The sequence below is a fragment of the Patagioenas fasciata genome, chromosome 1 (assembly GCF_037038585.1).
Source record: "Patagioenas fasciata isolate bPatFas1 chromosome 1, bPatFas1.hap1, whole genome shotgun sequence".
NCBI classification, from domain to species: domain Eukaryota; kingdom Metazoa; phylum Chordata; class Aves; order Columbiformes; family Columbidae; genus Patagioenas; species Patagioenas fasciata.
The window spans coordinates 142,945,506-142,967,243 of NC_092520.1; the positions used below are offsets into that span (position 1 = coordinate 142,945,506).

A 21,738-nucleotide genomic window follows, 5' to 3' on the forward strand; every position below is an offset into this window, starting at 1 on the left:
CTGAGGATTTGTTTACGTCAAAGCATTGAACACATTTATACACATATTTATAAAAGAAGGAAACATTTTCCTCCTGAAAACGTAACAGTAGCTTAATACACATACCTGAACTTCTTGTTTCTTCCGCTGGTTAAGTTTCAGCCTTTCTTGATCTGCTTTATCCTCCCAACGGTGTTTTTCTAGCTGCTGGGTTAGTGTAGCTACTTTCTTTCTTGCTATTTCCTTTAGTTCCTTATAGCGCTCCAACTGGACAAATAACACAAAAAAATTCACTCCACTGAAAGTGTGAAGACTCATGTTGTTATAGCCTCCATTAGTAATTGCTACTTTATCATAATGAAGTTTATGAAAACCACCCAATTCTCCAGAAGACCTTTATAGCTACTGATTGCATTATCAAAACTTATATTTTATTAGAGAAAGATTCAACTCGAAGCTTACACTTTAAAGTTCTTGCCTACAGTCTTGCTTTAGACTTCAAATGACTGTTATATTTTAGGAAAGTTTATAAAGTTCAAAGTACATCCCAGTTAATCTTATGGTCAACACAAAGTTCTGCACAGCCCAAAATTAGTATCAGTTTTGGTATTTATAATTACAGTACTCTTTATGTTATATGCATATTTTTAAGGTTAACTTCTAAAACAACATATTAAACAATCCTCCAAAATTATGACTCTAAAGCACCGAGCAAGAAGATTCACAAACAAAAAGAAAAACCCTGCAGGTTCTCCATTAGTTGATCAGAAGCTACTTTCAGGAATAGATAGAGAAAAAAGAAGCTAGCACTTAGTTTTATGTGTTTCTGGCTCCATGGTTGCAAAGATACCTTCTTCAAATGTGAATTTACTGTAAAGTGATACAGTCCTTTCCTTCTAAAACTACTTCAAATAGCTCACAAGTGAGCTACCTCTGTTTGGACTCTGACCCACAGCAGACAGTATGTATACTAAGTCTTGTCTTCATTTTTGTTGTTGTCTTGCTTTTTTTCCCTAGTTGAAGACATATTTATGCACCTCCCAGAAAGGAGACAGCCCACTCCCTCAAGAGGATGCATCATTATTTCTCTTTATCACATGAAACAGTCTCTAAATATAAATTATAATTTTGGCGTTAAGCTCAAACACAAATAAAATGATCATTAGAAATTACAGGTTATTGGTGAAACAATGGTTTCATCAGTGGGGATTTCTGGACTTCACTAGTAAATAGTACTTTCTGGCCTCCCAATTCACCTGTCTGTCTCCCAGCTCAACACGTGCTGCTCTCTTCAGTATCTCCTCTTCAGTTTTCTTTTCAAATGCTCTCCACGCCTTCTCAATATCATCCAATTCTATCTCTAGTTCTTTTATGTTCTGCTTTTCTTTATCACATGATTTCTCCTTGTCCCTTAGAGATTTTTTAGACATTTCTACTTTCTTGATTTGGTAAGAAGTGTTTTCCTTTGCTTTTATATAGAGGGGTCTCTGCTGAATCAGTGATGCTTCTAGAGTCCTAAAAAAAACCAAAATGAACATACCAACCCTAAGCAAAGAAACAAAAAACCCAACCAACCACATGCATCCAAAACAACAAAAACACACCACAAGGAAAAAGAACAACACCCTCCCAACTACACATGCAAACAAATAACCACTTGTCAACTGCAAGGTTACATACCCAGAGACGATTTTTTTTTAATATCCACTGAAAATTGAAATTCAACAGGTGAAGTAAAACCTTCTAAAAAAATTTAACAGCAAACAAGTATTTATATAATTAAATGGCTGACAACCTGAGCATGGTGCTGTAGGTGAAATAAATGTTTAGATATGACTTGAGTAAAGTGCTACAAGCTGACTTCCATTGCGTTGGGCTGTCACCCAACTGCTTTAACAGGTCATGCAGGCCTGCCAAGCAATTTCCAGTGCAGACTATGCTTTAACTCAACTATCAGAGAATCTGACTGGAAAACCTACTTCATTTCTTTTTCCATGTTCTGTTGGTCTCTGTTTAGTACACCGAGTACTTTTTTCTTGGCTCTAAATGCATCTTCTGCTGCAGAAAGTGACTCCTTCTTGATACTAGCCTCCATATTCTTTTCATCCAAATTTTTTTTCTGAAAGTCAATGTGTTTTTCATTGTGATAAAGCCGGAAAAGCTGCCGCTGTATCCTTTCTTCATCCAGTTCCTTGAGAAGCATCTGGTAATGCTCTGCCTACGAACATTAAAAATCCTTTTTAGAAACGTCAAATAAAATTTTAATCACTAGCAGTCTAATTTCAAGTCCAAAGTGATATAACATGATGTACCAGCAGCTATAATGCCAGTAATGCACGCTAATCATAAAACTCAAACATATAAGTCAACACTTAAGTTAATTATACTGGCAAACTTATAATAAAATTAAATAAATTGAACTGTAATTATTCCTCTACCCTTTTACATCACACGAAATTAGGATATAGTATACCATACTGAAAAAACTCTAGACAAAAAAGAACAGAAGTTTGTGGCTTTTTTTCAGCAAACCTGCATTTAGGCTCAAAAAAGATGAAAAATCTGACACCTCAACATGCAAAAAAGGACTAACTGATTTACCTCCTCTTTCTCCATCTTTGCCTGCTTGCGTTCTGCTGCAACACTTTTTTTCTTATTATAATTAAACTGCGCATCCTGTTCTGCTTGCTGCATTTTTTTCTTTTTTTGTTCATAGTCTTCAGCATATTCCCATGAATTACTGATCTGCTCAAAAAGTTGAGTTCTCTCCTTTGGCTTCTTCATTGCAATTGATTCTACTGTTCCCTAAAACAAAACAAAACAAAAAAGCAGCACTGTAGATCATTATGTCATGTATTGAATTTCTTTAAGAGCATATACTACAGATTAATCACCAGATATATTTATGGTTAACAGAACTGGATGAAAATACTTTCAGAATCAAATTCAAGAAAAAGTTTAGTAGCAAGAGGAGTATCACCTAGCCACCTCAACCAAATGACATCACTAAAAGTTTCAGAATGTCAAATATGATCTACAAAAAACACCTTCAAACTAAATCAACCTGCACAAATCAGTGAGCAGTATCAGAATGAAGAAATTAAATCTCAGCTTCTTTAAAGGAACTGAAACTCATTTTCAAAGAAAAATAAACTAACCCCCACCACCACAGTATTTCAAAAGCAAAACAGTTGAAGTCAATACACTAGATGATTACACAGCTCCCAGAATTAACAGGCACAGAGGTTTTGTCCATGTGTTAACTGCTCAAATTTTCACTGATCTGAAGGAATTACGATTTTCAGCAGAGTCTTGTGGGTTTTATTCTAGTTGTAGAGCAGGCAAATCACAGACATTATTATCACAATAAGAAGCTATATTTAAGGTTTCTACAAAAGGGAAAAATCAGTTCTCGGGAATTTTCCTCAGCAATTGTAAGGAAGGCAATACATTAATCCTAAGTATGTAGCATTTCTAACCTATACCGTTTAATACTTGTGAACTAATAATCCAGTAAGATTTTTAATCCTTCAATCTTGACAAAAAATCCTATACATTTTAATGCATCTTGATAAATGGGAGTATTTTAAGATAAAATTCTCTTTTCCTATTTATAACACTTCTAGAATTTAATACGCTAAACATTTATAAATAAGAGACACACATTTTCTTATACACTCTGAATATCGCAAGTACTCAATTCCTTCCACATTGGTTGTTTCCTTACTAGTGCACTCATGCACACACAAACCCCGTAATTTCCATTTAGCAGTCTCATAATTCTTGGCTGAGGTCAGGTAAAAGTGTATTGGCTTGAAATTAGTTAATGGTGCCCTCTTTTCTATCTAATAGATAACTATGTATTCCTATGAAATAATCTCAGAAGCTTTTATCTTCTTTACAAAAGTACCTTAAATGCTCACCTGAAAAATAAGAAAATTCCTTGCTTTGACAAGTATGCCTACTTTTTCAAGCTCAGATATGTAAGCAGATCGGCTGACAGATTTATCATTGAAATAAAATTCAGAACAACTACCTAAAGGAGGAAACAAAAAAAAATATTACTATAAAATGGCTAAAACACAAAATTCATAGAAAAACAAAACAAAACACTGGCACAATATAACTAAGCAATTTCCTCAAAGAAGAAAACAGATTTCAGTTATTCCCTCAGTAATTTAAATAATTTCTCTTTTCCATATGAAAATTCTATTTGCATACTTCCAAAAGGTATTGACAAATGCTTATGTGCTCATGCCTGCAGCAAGGTGTCAGACCCCATTTTATTGAACCTACACCATCTACATATTCCAAGTGAATATCTACGGATCAAAGTACAGTGCAAAGAACATATATTAATGACTTGTTTAACTTTCTAACTTTGCCTCAGCATGTTTTTTCAGTTGTAACACTTGGCTATCAAAATGCTACAAAACAACTATAAGAAGTATTGCAAGACTCATGAGCTTAATCCACTCGAATATGAAAGAATATTAGGTATTTGAAATTTAAAATTGAATATTCTTGGTCTCCATTTTTATACATCGGACAACAGAAAGTATGTGCAACCGAATCTACTGCCTACCTCGGATAACTCTTGAAAATGTTTTTTCTTCTCCATCTTCTTCACAGTACACCATCTTCACACTAGCTGTAGAAGAAACTGGTTTTCCAACATGTGCTCCATGAATAAGTTCTCGAACACTTTTAACTCGCAAATTAGATATCTTTTCACACATCACAAAACTAACAGCATCCATTATGTTAGATTTTCCTTAAAAAAAAAAAAATCCTTTGACATGGCAGAAAGTAGAGGGGGCATTTGATAAACAATAAAATAAAAAACATACACATAAGTGGAAAAGTCTTTCTTAATTTTATTTCTAATTCTATATTCCATTTTTTCATCCAGGAAAAAAATGGCACATAGTAAAGAAATAAATTTCAGAGATGTAACACCCTGGTAGCAGATAATAAGTCTGTCTGTAACAAAAATCATCACAAAAATGATTATTTGTTCAGCCTTGTTGAACAGATTTTTCTTACACAGGAATCTCTAAATCACTTAAACTGAGCAAGCAACATCACAATTATTACTTGGTAGTTTCCTTTATATAATGTAGTTACTGCAGTTGCTGCAAAAGCACTCTGTATCATAACTAGGACTTCTCTACTAGGACTCCAGTGTTGTAAAGAAAGCAAGTACCTTCCCAGACCCATTCACCACAAAGTTGTTTGATCATACATCTTAGACAAATATTCCCTTAACTGAACCCTATTTTTGTTTTTCTCCTTCAGTCTTGAGCATTTCTGTTGACAACAATTATTATCTGCCTTCAACCTTGCCACCTTGGCAGTATTTTGACTTATTCTCCAAAATATCATAAAAGGAAGAATACTCGTGAGAAAATAGAGATTACACAATATTCACAATTTTTCTCCCCTAGTTATTTTATAAAATATATTCAGATTTAGCTGGAGGAGTAACTGGAAAAATTATCCATAATTCTGAGACTTACCCATAGGGAACAGTGGGGATAGTATGACAAAGAATATGATAATAATGCTAAATATAACAGACTGGGAAAACTAAGACCAAATGCAAAGCCCTTCTTTGTTAAGACAACCCTCACCTCCTATTGTATTCTCTGGCAAATAGAAGGTAAAATCCCATTTTCTAAATTAAGTTTTCAGAAGAAGAGAATCATATTTTAAAAAGTTCCAGCACCCACAGGCTAACAATGTGCAGTCACATCTACAAACCAAGGCTCTTGTGGGCTAAACTGCAAAGCAGCTACCGTCCTGCAAAGCTGTTCTCTTTCCCAGAGACATTTACTTGTATGGCAAGGTCCGCAGACTCAAATCAAGATGCAGCTTTCCACTGCTAGAGTTTACAATCCAGAGTATTAAAGTAAAACGATCTTCACATGACCTTGGTAAGCTGAACTGCAATCTAGAGTGGCAAAGGCAAGGTGTGCTGTTTGCAAACCATTCATTCTAAAAGGGCCAGAAAGAGAAGACACTAGTAATGGAAATGCCTTCAACCACTCCACCCCTGTCCTTCCATGCTAGAAAAAAGAAATCTGTTTTCAGTTAAAAAAATAATGGCAGATCAGGGGCCTCCATAATTTGTGTTGCTAACCCCTCAGGTGCACAGGAAGAAACTTTAAGCAGGCCCATGAGAGTCTTTACTTCCCCTCCACATGGCCCTACAACTCTACTGAACAGAAAAGCTATCACCAAGCTCACCCAGTGCAGCCATGTCAGCCCTATTCCTGGGCTTGCACCTGCACTGCTACCATTTCCTTCCCATCAAGCCTGTAGCGCACACAAAAAAAGACCTGGCAAAGACCCCAAAATAAACTTCAATCTTGATAGCTACAGTGGCGAACCAGGGTGACCAGCTGCCCACTGACCGCCCCCCAGCCTGCTACCTGATCCATTGGGCCCAATGATGCAGTTGAACCTCATGAAGGGGCCAATAAGCTGCTCCCCCCTCCATGACTTGAAGTCCTTCACCACCAGCAGCTTCAGGTAACCCATCCCTGCAGCACTAGGAGAAGCACAGCTGAGGCAGGTAGCTCGGTAACTTCTCCCTCTCCCGAAAATTTAAATAATCAACGAGTCTGTTTCACTAGTCTGCCTTTCGGCGGAGGGGAGGCCCCCCCTCCGCTCGGCCTCCAACCGCGCCCAGGCCTCTCCCCGCCACAAGCAGCGCCACTACCATCCGACCCTCAGCCGCCTTCGGCCTCGTGCTTGCAGCCACGCTGCCTCATCACGTTGGGCGGCAGCGCGCGGGCGCGGAGGGGGCGGGGCAAACGGGAAAGGGGCGGGGCAAACGGGAAAGGGGCGGGGCAAACGGGAAAGGGGCGGGGCTCCTGCTCCCATGGCGACCCCGTGTGTTGTGCTCAAGGCGCGGTAGCTTCGGTTTGGGCACGTCGCCGGCGCAGCCCCGGCGGCCGGTTGATCCCTCGGCACCATGAGCCGTCTGGGGCCGGAGCGAGACCTGCAGGAGGCCGCCGCCGTGGAGCGGAGGCGGCAGCAGGAGCGGCAGCGGCAGAGCCGCATCTTCAACGCGCGACTCCGGACCATAGGGGTGAGGGCGCTGCCGAAGCCCCCAGCCCGGGCCGCGGCGCAGCGGGGAGGGATGGCGCCGTCTCCCTGCCCCAGTGTGCCCTGAGAGGAGTGTTGGAAAGCGGGGGCGACCCTTAGGGCACGCTAGAGGGGGGGCAGCCGTACCCGCCTGGGCGCGCAGGTGGCGGCCGCCCCAACGGCTGCGGGCAGCGCGCGGCCCCTCAGCGCCTCGTAAGTGTGCGCGAGCGCGGGTGGTCCCAGGCGGCGGGAAAAGGGGGATAAACACCCTGTTGCGTCTTTTGCAGGGCTAAGGCGCTTTTGAAAAGTTTCCTGGTGAAAGCGATTTGAGATTATCTAAGTATCGTCAGCAGCGTTATTTCTGACAGCTCTCGCTGGCGAGTGTTTCTGAGGGAGCATGAGGGGGATTTGTATCTCCCAGCTGTATGGTTCGAGGGCAACATGTAATTTTTCTGTGATGGGGAAAAAAGATGGAAGCCTGTGTTTCGATATCTGTGTAGGAGTTAACTTAATGTAGTATGCTTTGCTTTTGGGGTAAGCCAGAAGCCTGCAGAGTCAGCTTATGCAATGTTATGGAAACTAGTAAGTAGCTTTTACCGTTCTGCTTTGCTGATACTTCCCTTATGTCCTTGATTCTGACTGGAAGATACAATCTGTTAGAGATTTATTGTTGATAGGGATCCTGCTGTTGGTCTCTATTTTGCATCAGGCAAAATAGAACAGATCCATCAGGCCATGTTTATGTATCTGGAATTAATTCATATGTCCTTTTTTTCCTGGAGTGGTAGTCGGACTCGATGATCTTAAGGGTCCCTTCCAACCAAAACGATTTTATGATTCTAAGATTCAGAATGTGAATGCCCTTCAGTCGGTGAAGATCTGTGGGGATGATAGCTTCCATCTGGTGGGTTTTGTCTAAAGTCATCTATACAGTTTGCATCCTGAATGTCAATGACGTTGTATTTTATACCTATTTAAATTTTGCGTGCAATAGTTCATTTAATTTTTCTGTGTCCAAAGGCCCGTGTTAAGACTCTAGATATGTGTGTGGAGGGAGAGTGCTGTGAGGTACAATAAGTTTAAATTTTACTTGTAAAGGATTTTGAGTGCTTTATGCTCATATATATGTCTTGTCTAAGTGCCATAGCATCAACTAGCAAAGAACCACATTTAGAGTTGGTGAAAATAAGTCCAGTCTGTTGACTTCATTGGACTGGTAGAAATGCAACATGTCAATTTGATCCATCATGTTTAAGTACCTGAAACATGTCTCATGTTAGTGGAAGGGTATCTTCACCTTATTTCTGACTGCACCTAGGATTTATTCTTGTGACTGTTATGCAAGAGTCATTTTCCACAGCTACATAGTGGTTCCCACTTAATTATCAGGTCGGGTTGTCTGCATGATACAACATCCTGACATATATGGTAGCCAACAATACACTCAGCTAATAACCTTTTTTAATAGAGGCAAGATGGGTATAGTAAGAGAGATCAACTTTCTTCATCATGAAACACAGAATTTCCCTGCAAGAAGTCTTTTCTAGAACCTTAAGAATTAAATGTAAAATGGAGATCAGCATGTCTTTGTGTACTTTATCGAGCAATATTGAACTACAGCATCTGAAGGTCTTTCTCAAATATTTTTGCAGAACTAACTATCAGACAGGTTTTGATAGATCAGTTTGCAAGAGACAAACATCTAAAATGAAGGCGAGCCCATTGGATTTGTAAATATTTTGATTAATGTCACTCAGTGTACCTTATTCATTGACTGAATAATGACTGCTGACAAAAGGGCTATTCTTGTTCTTTGAAATTAGGCCAAGCATGAAGAGTCAACAAATCTATACAGAGATATACTATATCAGTATTTCTAATGTGGTTTTAGTTCCTTTGCTTTCTCTCTGTCACCAGTTTAGCAGAGCAGATGTTTCTCACAAAATTAAAAAAAAAAAAATCAAGGCAATATTTACTTAGACACCACAAATCCTTAGGCAGGGATTGAGTAGTTTAAAAATATGGAGATAATATACTGACTGGAAAGCAGAATGGGAACTGAGATTTAAATTATTTTTTTCCTTGATTTTATTATTACTTGGACTTCTTGATCTGTTTCCTCATCTGAGTAATGAAAAAGTAAGATACCAGTCTCTTCACTTACAGGTTTAAGAATTTATCCTTGGTAAATCAGTATTTTCCCAAAAGCGTTCAGATGAGTAGTCCAAATGAAAAATTACTTTCCATTTATAGATGAACTAGTGTGCATAAATACAAGTAGATTAGAAATCAGCGACTTCAAATTGTTTCATAGTAAGGAATTTCTTATTTTAGTGCTTAGAAGTTGGATGTGTAGCTTTATGTGACAAGGAATGGTTGTTTTAGGGATGTATACTTTTCAAATGAAAATTGTTCTAATGGGAGAGAGCTGGTAGCATAACTGGATTTGCACACACAAGTCAATACATTGACTTACCTGTATTATTGCCAGAAACTACTGATGGAGACATATTGAATTTGTCTTAACAGTGTTCCCTACAGTCAGGCTGAAAGTTTGATTTCCCAAATGAGACCTCTAAATGAGTTATGTAATGTCCACAACACCGTTGTTTTTGGACAATGATACCCTGTAGAATTCTTTATGATTTCACCCTTGCTTACAGATTTACCTATTTGCTGGATTGGTATAGTTAGTAGTTCTTGTGTATTTTCAGCCATGATCTGTTTAGGTCTTTCTGTCTTGATCTGAATAGTTTTGAGGCAAAGGCTATCGTAGTAGTTTACCAGGTTCTTGAAGAATTGTCATTGTTTTTTGTTAAATCTTTTAAAGACATTAAGTGACTCAACCAGTTGAAAAAAATCTAGGTTTCTGCCTATTAATTTGCCACCTTCTGTCTACCCGATTCTTTTGCCTAAAATGTAGGTGGCTGCTACAATTTGATGAAATACCTTAGAGTATTATGCCTTGCTCAGCTACCAGTCTCCAGGAATGTGAAATATTATGTATTGTATCCGTCTGCTCATTGTAGATGTCTGTATGTATCTCAAATGGCACCCAATATCGCATTTTGGCAACTAAATGAGTCCCACTGTCAGATAAGACTGGAAAATTTCTTTGCATTCCCTATTATTTCCTCAATGTACTTATAGGGTAGGATCTATGTTTTTTTCAAATCTGAACGATTATAACTTCCTGTCATCTTGACTGTCAAAATACCTGCTTTTAAAGTGAAAGCAAGAAAAAACTAAGTAAAATGCTATCTATAATGGGGAAAACATATTCTGTGTAATGCAGCTTAAAATGTTTATATTTATAGCTCTATATATCATGTAAATGTGGTGTTTTGTTCTGAGTTGGTGGAGGGTTATACCTATGATTATTAAAATGTAGCAAACAAACAAGAAATTTGCTGTTTCTGGATTTGGTTTTATGTTACCTACGTAAAATAGTGATGTGTATATACCCTGTTGGTAGTGGTTTTGTATCTGTCTTGTATAACTGTGAATCCATGTAGCTTGACAATGCCTGTTTTTAATCATTCAAACATAGTATCTCTTAAAGAGCTGCTTTTTTAAAATTTTCATAGATTGATAAAGATGCACTGGATACCCAGGTCAAGGAGAGGAAGATTCAAGAAGCAGCTGAAAGAGCACGAAATGAAGAATTTGGTATGTTTATAGATACTCTGATATTTCTGTGAAGAGTTAAATGTAATTTACTATCTGCTTCCTTTTTTCCCTTCAAGTATTTCAAACTGCTGTATTTATTTCTAATGGCACCTGCCTCCTTGAGTCTCACTGTATTACTCTATCTGTATAAATCTATCAATCAAGATATATATATATGTAAGTGCAATTATAGGCCATTCTCTGAATTCAGACATATGAACTGAATGCTATAATGTGTAGTCATATTTATGTTCATACATTTCGATTGGTACAGTATGTGTTTTCCTTAATATCTGGAGATTTATATTGACATGATTAAACTGGTATATATTTCCTAAGAGACCAGAATTTTCTGTGTTTTCTTTCAATAAATGTTGACAAATATGTTTAAAGATCTGAAGATATGGGAACATTTTATAAAAAAACCCCTTTATTACTTAATGCTGTTCTTTTCAGAACAGTAGTGGCAAATGTGTTTGATTGTTTTCTTGTAGAGTAAGCCCATGTTCTGTCTGGCCATTCTTCAATCAGATATAGAGATTTTATAGAATGGTCTATACATTATTATTGGTAGAAGCATGAGTCATGTACAGCAGGGCTGTAAGTAGGAGCCATTGCTGAGTCAGAGCACATAACCACACAAATATTTCAGCCATGTCCCCTGACCTCAAAACCCTTTGTGGCCCTTTGTGTTTGGAATGCTTTCCTGTGATATCATGTGAAAAGGTCCCCCAGATGGAACTCTCAGTGGGTTTCAAGAAGAGCTGGAATGGAGCTGCCAACTTCCATGCTGTGCTTCTATGGCTGCTAGTGATTTTCCTGGCAGAATACCTGTCAGACTCTGGCTCCTAGGAAACTGCCAGAAACAATGTGTAGTCTGGCAGCAGAGGAAATGATCTTTTCTTGTGAATTATATTTAAATGGCTAGTATGGGTAGTTTTGGATGGGGTTTTATTGGTGTTTGCTTGGTTTTCTTTCAAACTATATCAATTACAGCATTTTGATTAAATGGGCAAGAGCTAGTAAGCTCTTCAAAAACTATTAGTTCCAGGCAATTCTTTTCGTGCTGTGGTTGTAAAAATCATTGTAACTATGAATAAACTACATTCCTTTCATTGGGAGTCTGATTTTTTTTTTTTACTTTTCTCCTTATGAAACAGCTTAATGTATTTCAGTTGTAACTGTAAACTAAAAGTAAATAGGAAGAATTAGTATGCATTCTGTTTCATGTGTTACTGCAAGTTTTAATCAAATGAAACCTCATCGTTCTAGAAGTGTATATTATTGTCTTTGTTTCACATGCATATATTTCATTGTAACATTAATAAGATAATTGATTCCTAAAAAACTGAAAATATTTTATTAGGAAATACTACTAACATTTGAGTGTTTACTGGGCTGGTACTCCTAGATCGAATACTCTTTCCTAAGGTATATAAGTTTGAAGACTTATATTCTATTTATTCCTCTTCAAAATTTTATTTTCCATCTTAGATGTGCACTTCAATGATACATGCACAGTTCTAGGAACTGTATTTTCACTGTGTTCACTTTTTTTAGCTAATGAAATGAAGCAAAATGACAAGATCATGTGTATGCTAGAAGAACGGCAGAAAAATGACATCAGAAACATAAATAAGGCTATCAATGAATTTCAGAAGAACTTTCAGAAGCCAGAAACAAGACGTGAATTTGACCTGTCTGATCCGCAAGCTCTAAAGAAGGATAGACCTGCTCGACTTTCAGACGATGATCCTCGATGTACTATATCTGGCTTGCAGAAGTTTATGGGTGAAGACTTGAACTATGATCAAAGGATCAAATTTCAAAAGGAGCAGTTAAGAGAGTGGTCTCTTCAGCAGCAGAAAGACTTGAAGAATGCATTAGCTGATCAAAAATTTGCAGGTAACAAAAGAAGATAATAAAGTTTTAATCTGCTTTTTCTGAAATACTGGTATATCCGACAAAACTATGGGATAGCCTATTGTGTCAGAGTCTGACAGCAGTATTTTAGTATATTCAATATTCAGCTTTTAGAAATACTGCAGCAATTTTTACTTGACAAGCTCTAATGCATTCAGTATTTCATTTAAGAAGTCTGTACTTAATAACATGATAATTTCATTTCTGTTTTATGCTTCAAATGAAGTATCAGAGCATTCTGAAAAAAAACATGTATTTTGCATGCTAGATGTTAACGTTTACTTCATCAGACGAGATTATCCAATCTTTGCTCTTCTAGAGCACACAAAATAATACTGATCTTTTGTTTTCTAGCTTGTCGTGAAACATTTTTTTCATTTTATCTTTGTCTGACTGTTAAGAAGACGTGGGCTACATAATCATCATGGTTTAACCCCAGCTGGCGACTAAGCACCACACAGTTGCTTACTCCCCACCCTGATCGGATGGGGAAGAGAATTGAAAGGGTAAAAGTAAGAAAAATCATGGGTTGAGATAAAGGCAGTTTAATAAGTAAAGCAAAAGCTGCGCATGCAAGTAAGGTGAAACAAGGAATTTGTTCAGTACTTCCTCTTAGGAGACATGTGTTCGGCCACCTTTGGGAAAGCAGGGCTCCATCACACGTAACAGTTACTTGTCAAGACAGACACCATACCTCCAAATGACCCCTCTTCCTTTGTTTTTCCTCCAATATATATACTGAGCATGACATCATATGGTATGGAATATCCCTTTGGCCATTTTGGGTCAGCTGTTCTGGTTGTGCTGCCTCTGAGCTTCTCATGCACCTGACACTGCTTGAGAAGCTCATAAGTCCTTGACTACTGAGCAACAACCAAAACCTCAGTGTACTATCAACATTATTCTCATACTAAATCCAAAACACAGCACTATACCAGCTATGGGGAAGAAAATGAATGCTATCCCAGCCAAAACTGGGACAATAATAAATTGATCTAATGAGTCACCTGAAATTCCAAGATGGAACACTTCAGTGATAGGATCTGGAAATAGTTATGTAATTCAGCCTACTGTATTTGTAGCTCCTCCATCTGTCTTATTGTGGCTTAACCATATGGCACATCATATCCATGAATATTGATTAAATTTCATTTTAATTTAATTTAGATGACCTTCATGATAAGTATAGGATTGAACTTGACCAAAAGACTATGGAGTTACAACAAAAAGAAGAAGAAAATAAGCGTACTGTTTGTGCAGCTACTAAAGAGTTCAACAGAGCCCAGGTAAATTAGTGGGTTGGTTAGTTTGTTTTATAAGAAATGGAGACACAGAAGGAAAATAAGATGTGCAAAACTACAGCAAGTAATGATGTCTTTAGAGGGGTTTTTAGTAGCTAACTTCCAAGGTTGTTTCAGTAATTGGAAGACAGGATTTATTCACTTTGAACTCTGCAAGGATCCTAGCTATCCTCTGTCTAGTTACCATGTCAGAATTCTCCCTCATTCTCAGCTTGCTCACTAGAGGACAGCACCAACTCCCCAGTCTCTCAGGGACTTTTAGTCTGTCAATGGGGATACAGCAAATGCCACCCGTGCTTTCTTCTGGTTTTATGTCACTTATTCAATAATCTTAGCTGTGTCTGCCTACTTTTCTTTTTGCTTGTGTGGGCACGTTACTACCAGTAGCTTTTTGTCTTTATTGCCTACGTTAATTCCTCACAACTACTGTTTTTGATGCTTTGGCTGCTTCCTTGGTATTTGCATACATGTCTCTCAGTTCTTTACCAAGCGTGGTTTGGAACCTGTTCAAACATGACATGAACCTTTCTCTGTCTGTCTTAGTACCATTATCTGTCACACTTTGGTTCTTTACCTTACTGCACAGATTTGTTTTCCATTCAGCTTACACGTACAGCTCAGAGGGCTACATGGGTGCCATAAGTTTGATAAAACTGTATTGGGTGTGAAATAGCTTTGAATTTATTTAGTCACATCAAAATTATCACTTTTTAATTGCCTACTTTAAGTATGCTATCTTTTGGTGTAAATGTAAAGTGTACAGATCTTTGTGGAAGTGTTGCTTGAGCCTTTCAGGGCACATTGGACATATAATTTTGTTTATAGATAACCCAAGGTAACTGAAAAGGCTTTTACTGCTTGAAGTCAGGCCTGCTGAACAGTATTTCTTATGAATAGCCACAAAAGTACCCTAAGTGCCTGGTACACTTAGAGTAGCAGTAGTATCGCAAATAATTATTGTCATACCAATTGATTCCACATACATTTACTGAATTTGTGACAGGATCTGGGGGTAGAGTGGGGTGGGACATTTGTGTAGGAAGTAGTTTTTAATGTTTGGGCATATACATTCTCCTTGCCTTGTGTGCGTATTAAATTTATAAAAATTAGAAAGAATACTTGCTCTTTGGGTTTTTTTTACATAGATAATATGATAACAGAGGTTGAGGCATTTTAGTTCTTACTGTCCCTTGCTATGTTGTATAGATTGGATTTATAGCTTGCTCCTCTTTTGCTTTCTTTCTGAGCTAGTTAGTTAAGACCACAATGCTGTTTTCAGCATTTCAATTTTTTGCCGAATGATTGAGAAAAGCTCTTCTATTTGCCTGAAATGATGTGCTGGCCACAGTTGCTGCTTTTCTTTATTAAATGTGCAAGCCAGAGGTTTCAGGTTGCCAGGCCTTTCAGTGATGTTGTCTTTAAGAGAAAGCTATGTTACAGAGGGATTTACTATACATCTTTTTCCCAAGAGAGAAAACTAGGGCATTTAGACTGAGAATGAACTTCACAGAAGGAATCTCTGTATCTGACCTCATATACATAAAACAGAAGTTTCCAGCAGTTTCAACATTTTGAATAGCTGGTTTGAAGACCTTAACCTCTTGAGGGTGCAGTCTGACAGTATGTTTTGCTCTATCCGCAACTACTCTACCTGTCAGTGACCACCAAAAGAGGAACTCCTTCCTGTTCCCTGAGTTTCATTCATTTATTTCTACTTTGTCTCTTGTAGTGGATCTAATGATCACAAAGCTTCAGGATGTGTTAAATCATTTCTCACATCCAAAAGAAAGTGAACTCTGGTCTAGAATGAGTGACTGCTAGATGTGACTGGGAGGAGTGAGTGGTAAAGGGAAAAAGCAAACCAACCCTTCCTAAGGCAACCCACAGTTATTGTAATTTGGATAAAGTGTAATACGAGAATGCACCTTCAGAAAGGAAAAAATTTATTAGAATTTGGCTATGACCATCATCTATAGTCCTTGAGATTGACCATAGGGGATGTAAAAAATAACTTATTTAAAAAAAAAAAAAAAAAAAAAGAGACACAAAACCGTAAAAAATGCTAATTCATGTACTTGAGGAGAAACATTTTTTGTTCAGTCTGCTGGTAAATTGGTAAAGAATCCCAGCAGGTGACTGAAAGTAGGGTATCTTAGTTCATCACAGCCTGCCTTTATTACAGGATTTGATGTTGCTGCCCCCTGTGACAGCGGTTCAGCTTCCTCCACTTGCCATAGTACCATTGCCAATGACTTTTATTCCTAACAAGCTAATTGCAAATTGTTCTTTTTGTTCTTCTGGAATTAACTAGCAGAACAATGAATTGATGATAAGTTTGGTACCATATTTCCCAGCGGCGAAGGATCCTGTACTGTAAGCCTTTTAAGTGCGTGTAGTATCCAGAAAATTCATGCTATCCTTCATTTCAGATTTTCTTTCACTTAAGTATGTGTTAACCAGGAATGCCAACATTGCTTTTGTCCTTGGTGCAAGAGAAGCCTTTTACTACCAGCTCGAACTATCAGTTATTCCTTCTGGAATCATTCATATATACATAGTAATCATTTTAATTTGGCAGTCCAGGTAACAGAAATGAAGGCTACCCAGACTCGTGACTAGAGTATGTATTTTTCACTTCCTTTGATGTGATTGTGATTCCATAGCAGAATCTTACAGTTGCAGAAAGAGTTTCCTCACTAAGGATACTAACACTTGGGAATGCCCAGTTTCGCAGTACAGTGGTAGATATGCTGATTGTGCTTTTGAAATCAGAAAGGGTCTTTTTGCTTTATGTAGCACAGGACTTGAATCTTTTCCAAGACACTTTGTAGGTAACACTAAGAAAATGAGAGGATGTGACTACAGAGGATCTCTAATTTAACAAACTCATATTTATAGATTTGTTAACAATCTTATAGATCTTATATAGCTGCAGTTAGAATTTATTCCTGGGCATACCACAACAGCTTTATAGTTTTGCTGATAATATTGTTATCGTGGACATTTGATGGCATTATTCTGCTTCATTATTCAGCTTCATTATTCACTCAACATTATGTCATTACTAACAAATTCAGAGCCAGCAACCACTTCAGAGAAATAGCTTTTCAGGCTTTGAGTAAATGATGTATTTGCATTCGCCGTGGAGCCATTTTTTCACCTGAAATGAATGTCTAAATGTAGAAGAAGAATGGTAACGTCTTATAATTGTTTGAAGTGTACTGTACAAATATCTGTTATCATTTACATCCTATTCCTGATATCCAATGTCTAGAATCATCAACATTTTTACCATCTTTTCAGGCATAAGGAAGCATAGCGCATGTACCGATTTTTAACAGACATTGCTAAGAACGAGTTCCTATCTTGAATGTGCTGGATGTGCAATCCTCTACTGTGAGAGAAGTCTCTGTACAATACAGGCAAAGGAAATGTATTTACTATACAGACTAAGAATACTTTCTCAAGTTCCTAAGACCCTGGATAGGACACTCTGGTCATCTGTGAGCTTTGTGACTTAGTGATAAGGACTTTAGGAGCTGCGCATTCCTTTAGTCCTGTATTGGCAGCAGTTAGTTCCTCATGCACTCGAAACTGGGTGTTACTCTAAGCACGTGAAGTCCTGGCCTCATAATGTTTCTATGTGCATTTCTTCTTGTGCTTTATGACTTGAATCAACATCGAAAGGAAGCATTTAGTCGTAGGGAAGATAGATAATGTTGGCTCACAAATCAAAATAAATGAAGGAGCATGTATTTGTGCATCTGATTTTTTTTCCTACGTTATGCCAATGAATTATGTTTTATTAGGGATTTGGCTTGATAGGTTAAATCTAATGCATTTTCTGAATTTAAAATCTTTGGTTTGCAGTGTCATTAATCATTGCATAGTAGTGCTACATGCATACGTATGCACAGAGCTAGGAGTTTCATCCAGTAAAGCTTCCAGACAGCTCAGAAATTTTAGGCTCTCCCACTTACTGAGAAGGTTAGAATTGCAATATCTTAGTGCCTTTTTTGGACCTATTGCTAGATCACAGTAGAATGACATTAATTGAGTGATCTAAAGAAAAATTACAGATTTTAAGCCTCAATAATTCTTCATCATAGGCCAGTAATTATGTGAGGCCCATCCAAAATGACTTTCTGTTAAATGTGATTTACCCTGGAGCATCTTCAGAACAAAAAAATAATTGCTCAATTCATAGTACTAATAAGCTAAAAGTACATACACAGATACTCTGGCAACCTGTGCTCTTTGTGCTTGAGCAAGAAGGAGATTGTCAGTCCTCTGTCCAAGTGGAAGCTAGCAATCAGCATTATTCCTGATGGTTTAGTTTACGCATTACAGAAGAATGAGACGGATTAGAAATGAATGATGCATGGCATTATCATTCTACTTTGAATTAGTTTGCTTAGTCTAGTTCTTTGGAAGGTAATTATTTCCAAGTAAAATCCTTTTGCTTTCTGGAATTTTATAAGGGGAAAATTTCCTCTGAATAGGAGACTATGAACTTACAGTGGTGTATTGGGTCTGTCTGAGATAGAGTTAATTTTGCCTATAGCAGCTCTCATAGCGCTGTGCTTTGTATTGGTAGCTAGAAAGGTATTGATAATGCACCAGTGTTTTGGCTACTGCTGTGCAGTACTCGCACAGATTCAAGGCCATCTCTCCAGCATTCCACCCTGTCACCCAGTACACTGGGGTTGGAAAAGATCTTGTGAGGGGACATGGCCAGGGCAGCTTACCCAAACTGACCAAAGGGATATTCCTTGCTGTTTGACGTCTGCTCAGCAATAAAAGCTAAGAGAAGAGGGGGTGAGGGCAGGGAATTTGTTATTACTACATTTATCCTCTGGATTAAGTGCTACACATACTGATGGGAAGTGCCTGGACATTGCCTGCTTATGGGAAGTAGAGAATAAATCTTCTGGTTTCTTTTACTTCCATGTGTGACCTTTACCTTTACATTATGAAACTGCTTTTATCTCGACCCACAAGTGTTTTTTCAACTTACTTTCTCCCTGTCCTGTCCTGCTGAGGAGGGAAGTGATAGAGCAACTTGGTAGGCACCTGGCATCCAGCCAAGGTTAACCCACCACAAGTGGACATTAGAAACAGTAATTTCCATAGGAAACGCATATTATGTTTTCTAATACTACTGATGGATTCCCATAGTATGATTCAAGTTTGCATTTTGGATCAGCAAAGGCATCTGCTGTCTCTTTCTTTTGAGGGCCTAACCATGCTCTCCGGGTATATGTCATATGTATCAAGGCTAGTGGTTCAAGGTTGTAAATGTAAATGTAAATTTCTTCCATATTGTGGCTGCCTTCCAAATTTCAACTGATGTTTGCTTGTGGACTAATGTGAAATTATTTTTTATTTAATTCTGGCTTTTCTTATAAAACAAAATTATTTTTCCCCAAATTGCTTGCTGTATGTGATCTGACAACATTTAAGAAATGTATAGCATTTGATTTTCCATCTTAGCCTGTAGGACCATAATCATAGTATTTATATGTGATGCAATTGACAATGGTATGCAAGTTGGAAAGAAGTCTGTCACGATGTGCTGACTTTGTTGCACCCCTTAGTTAGTATTTTCTCTTGGAAAATTATCAGTTCTTTCACTTAACTTAGGCTGCTGAAGTAGCTGAGAGAAAGAAGTTGGAGAAGCACCAAAAAATGAAAGATGACATGGATGAAATTTCCGGCCTCCTTCAAGGAGACTTACTTTCTGAAAACCCTGAACAAGCAGTCAGTTCATTTGGTAGACATCGTGTGATCACAGATCGATGGAAAGGAATGAATAAGGATCAGCTGATGGCAATCCGTTACTCTCAAAAGGAACAAGTTCTGGAGAAAATGGTATTTAAGCTTACATGCATATTCTGTATTCTTGGTTGTAATAATATTATAGATTATGCTTGTAAAAGAAAATATTTATTGTTTGCCCTGCATGTCCCATTATAAGACTGTGTTTTTCACTGATCTGAATTTTACCCAAACTTTAATCAATCAAAAGGAACACAGTGTCTCTGAAGCAGCTGGAAGATGTCATGGAGCAGCAGGAGTGGGCTGGAGCCCTGGAGTTTGGCTGGGAGGAATGTTGCTGTGGAGCCCAGGGCCAAGTGCCCTGGTGGTTCTTGGGTCACAGTCTGTGGTGGTCCTGCCGAGGAGCAAAGCTCTGCCACAGCCTGAGAGCCAGGCTTCATGGTGCAGTTTAGGACTTAAAACTGCATGAGTTGCCTCTAAGGGATGAGGAGGAGTGTGCTGCTCCATATGGCAAGAAGAGCCAGGGGCTGAGGGTGAGAGCAGGGCAGCTGGGGCATCGTTCTTGTGCTCAGGGGTACTCAAGCGAGACAAATAGAACAGGTCTAGTATTCCTGCTCATGCATATTTCATAGTCATAGTTCAAGTTCATGAACGCAACAGAGTTTTCTTCCTACCATCCCACACAACTATGAGCCATGCTCTGTGACAGAGTTGCAATAGAAAAACAAAATATTGCCAACAATTGCTGCTCTTAAGGTGGATAGAAGCAGGCAGTCAAAATGAAGAAATGTACCCTTCCTAGGCAGTCATGAGAGTACAGACCTAGCTATCGTGAAGTAAGAAGCTACTTACCTCATTCAGTGCAGAGGCTGGATTCATAACAGCTAATGCATAGCTGTCCAGTTTTATTTTTTAATCCCTATCCTACCATATGCTACGCTATGTCTTATCTACTGCTGTTATTAAACCTGAAGATAGAATTGTCATTTTCATGGCTCTCCTATGACCCTAATGTGAACCTAGTCAGCTAGTTAAGCTGGCAGAAAATGACCCCCACCAAGAAAAGTGAGTTTTTTGCAGGCCTGGTTTCTTGAATTAGTTCAATGTGATGTCAGACAAGAAGTAAGGAAGTGGTAGTATAACAGAGGCAAAAAAACCAATTTTGCTCTAGGCATCTGGTGTAGGTGGCTCAGTTATTACACTGAATTAGCTATATTTTAAGGCATACTGATGACTACTAACTTCTAACCTCAGTAAATGAGAATTCCTGCAAACAAGAACTTGGAAAAAAAAAAAAAAAACAACAACAAATAAAAGCCTCAAAAGACAAAAAACAAGCCTGTTTTGCTGCTCTGGGTTTTTAGAGAGAGCTAATATGTCAGAAAGAAATAGTAATCTACTTATTAACTTCTGCCAGGCAGCAGATGCAAATTTTCTTACCTTGTGCAGAAGTAGGAGTCTGTCTTGATCTCTGGAAAAGGACAGTTTTCTAATCTGCAGTATCTTTCTTCTGCCTAAAGTGTGGGCTCCTACCTAGTTTTCTCCCTATTTCAAATGTTACCCCTAGTGTTCAGTAAAGGAAAGCAAGTTTGGATGAATTTACCAATCAGACTTTACATATACTGTTTCATCTTTGAACAAAGAGAAAAAGAAGCATTTTTTTTGCACTCCTATAGAGACTAAATGAGGAAGAACGCCAAAGAGATGCCGAATGGGACAGGCAACGTCTACAGGCTGCAAGAGCCCAGTTGGTTTTAGAGCGGCATCTAGAACGACAAAATCGGGAATACCGCCGAGCTGTAGATAATGTAAATGCAGAGCTATCTCGGGAGCAGAAATCAAAGTAAGTAACAAAAGAGTTTTCTTTTTTTTCAAATAAAAATCTTTACCATTGACGCAATAGCTTAGCTTTCAAAGAGCTTTTTCACTTGTATTGTTTGTTACTTTTAAAATACATTTGTCAAAAGCTTATACTTACTTAGAAATCAACAATTCA

The 21,738-nt window shown here is 38.1% G+C and overlaps 2 protein-coding genes across 5 annotated transcripts in view; one reads left to right on the forward strand and one right to left on the reverse strand.

Annotated features, from left to right (window-relative positions):
* The window catches only part of SMC1B (structural maintenance of chromosomes 1B), a 37,657-nt gene extending 30,875 nt beyond the window's left edge, over positions 1–6,782 (reverse strand). Inside the window, exons 1-7 of the mRNA XM_065843889.2 lie at positions 6,414–6,782; positions 4,565–4,753; positions 3,903–4,015; positions 2,581–2,784; positions 1,959–2,197; positions 1,236–1,494; positions 106–246 (exon numbers count right to left, since the gene is read on the reverse strand). Of these exons, the coding sequence (XP_065699961.2) occupies positions 106–246; positions 1,236–1,494; positions 1,959–2,197; positions 2,581–2,784; positions 3,903–4,015; positions 4,565–4,753; positions 6,414–6,522 (1,254 nt within the window). The 5' untranslated portion in view covers positions 6,523–6,782. The remainder of the gene's footprint in view (positions 1–105; positions 247–1,235; positions 1,495–1,958; positions 2,198–2,580; positions 2,785–3,902; positions 4,016–4,564; positions 4,754–6,413) is intronic.
* Positions 6,783–6,860: 78 nt separating this feature from the next.
* The window catches only part of RIBC2 (RIB43A domain with coiled-coils 2), a 33,523-nt gene continuing 18,645 nt past the window's right edge, over positions 6,861–21,738 (forward strand). For 2 of the 4 annotated variants that reach the window (XM_065856381.2, XM_071816642.1), the window contains exons 1-6: positions 6,861–7,075; positions 10,659–10,740; positions 12,301–12,645; positions 13,831–13,949; positions 19,608–19,835; positions 21,419–21,585. In XM_065856381.2, the coding sequence (XP_065712453.2) occupies positions 6,959–7,075; positions 10,659–10,740; positions 12,301–12,645; positions 13,831–13,949; positions 19,608–19,835; positions 21,419–21,585 (1,058 nt within the window). In that variant the 5' untranslated portion in view covers positions 6,861–6,958. Of the gene's footprint in view, positions 7,076–7,106; positions 7,285–7,308; positions 7,976–10,658; positions 10,741–12,300; positions 12,646–13,830; positions 13,950–19,607; positions 19,836–21,418; positions 21,586–21,738 lie in introns of those variants that run through there. The other 2 variants (XM_071816649.1, XM_071816645.1) reach the window with 2 other exon arrangements.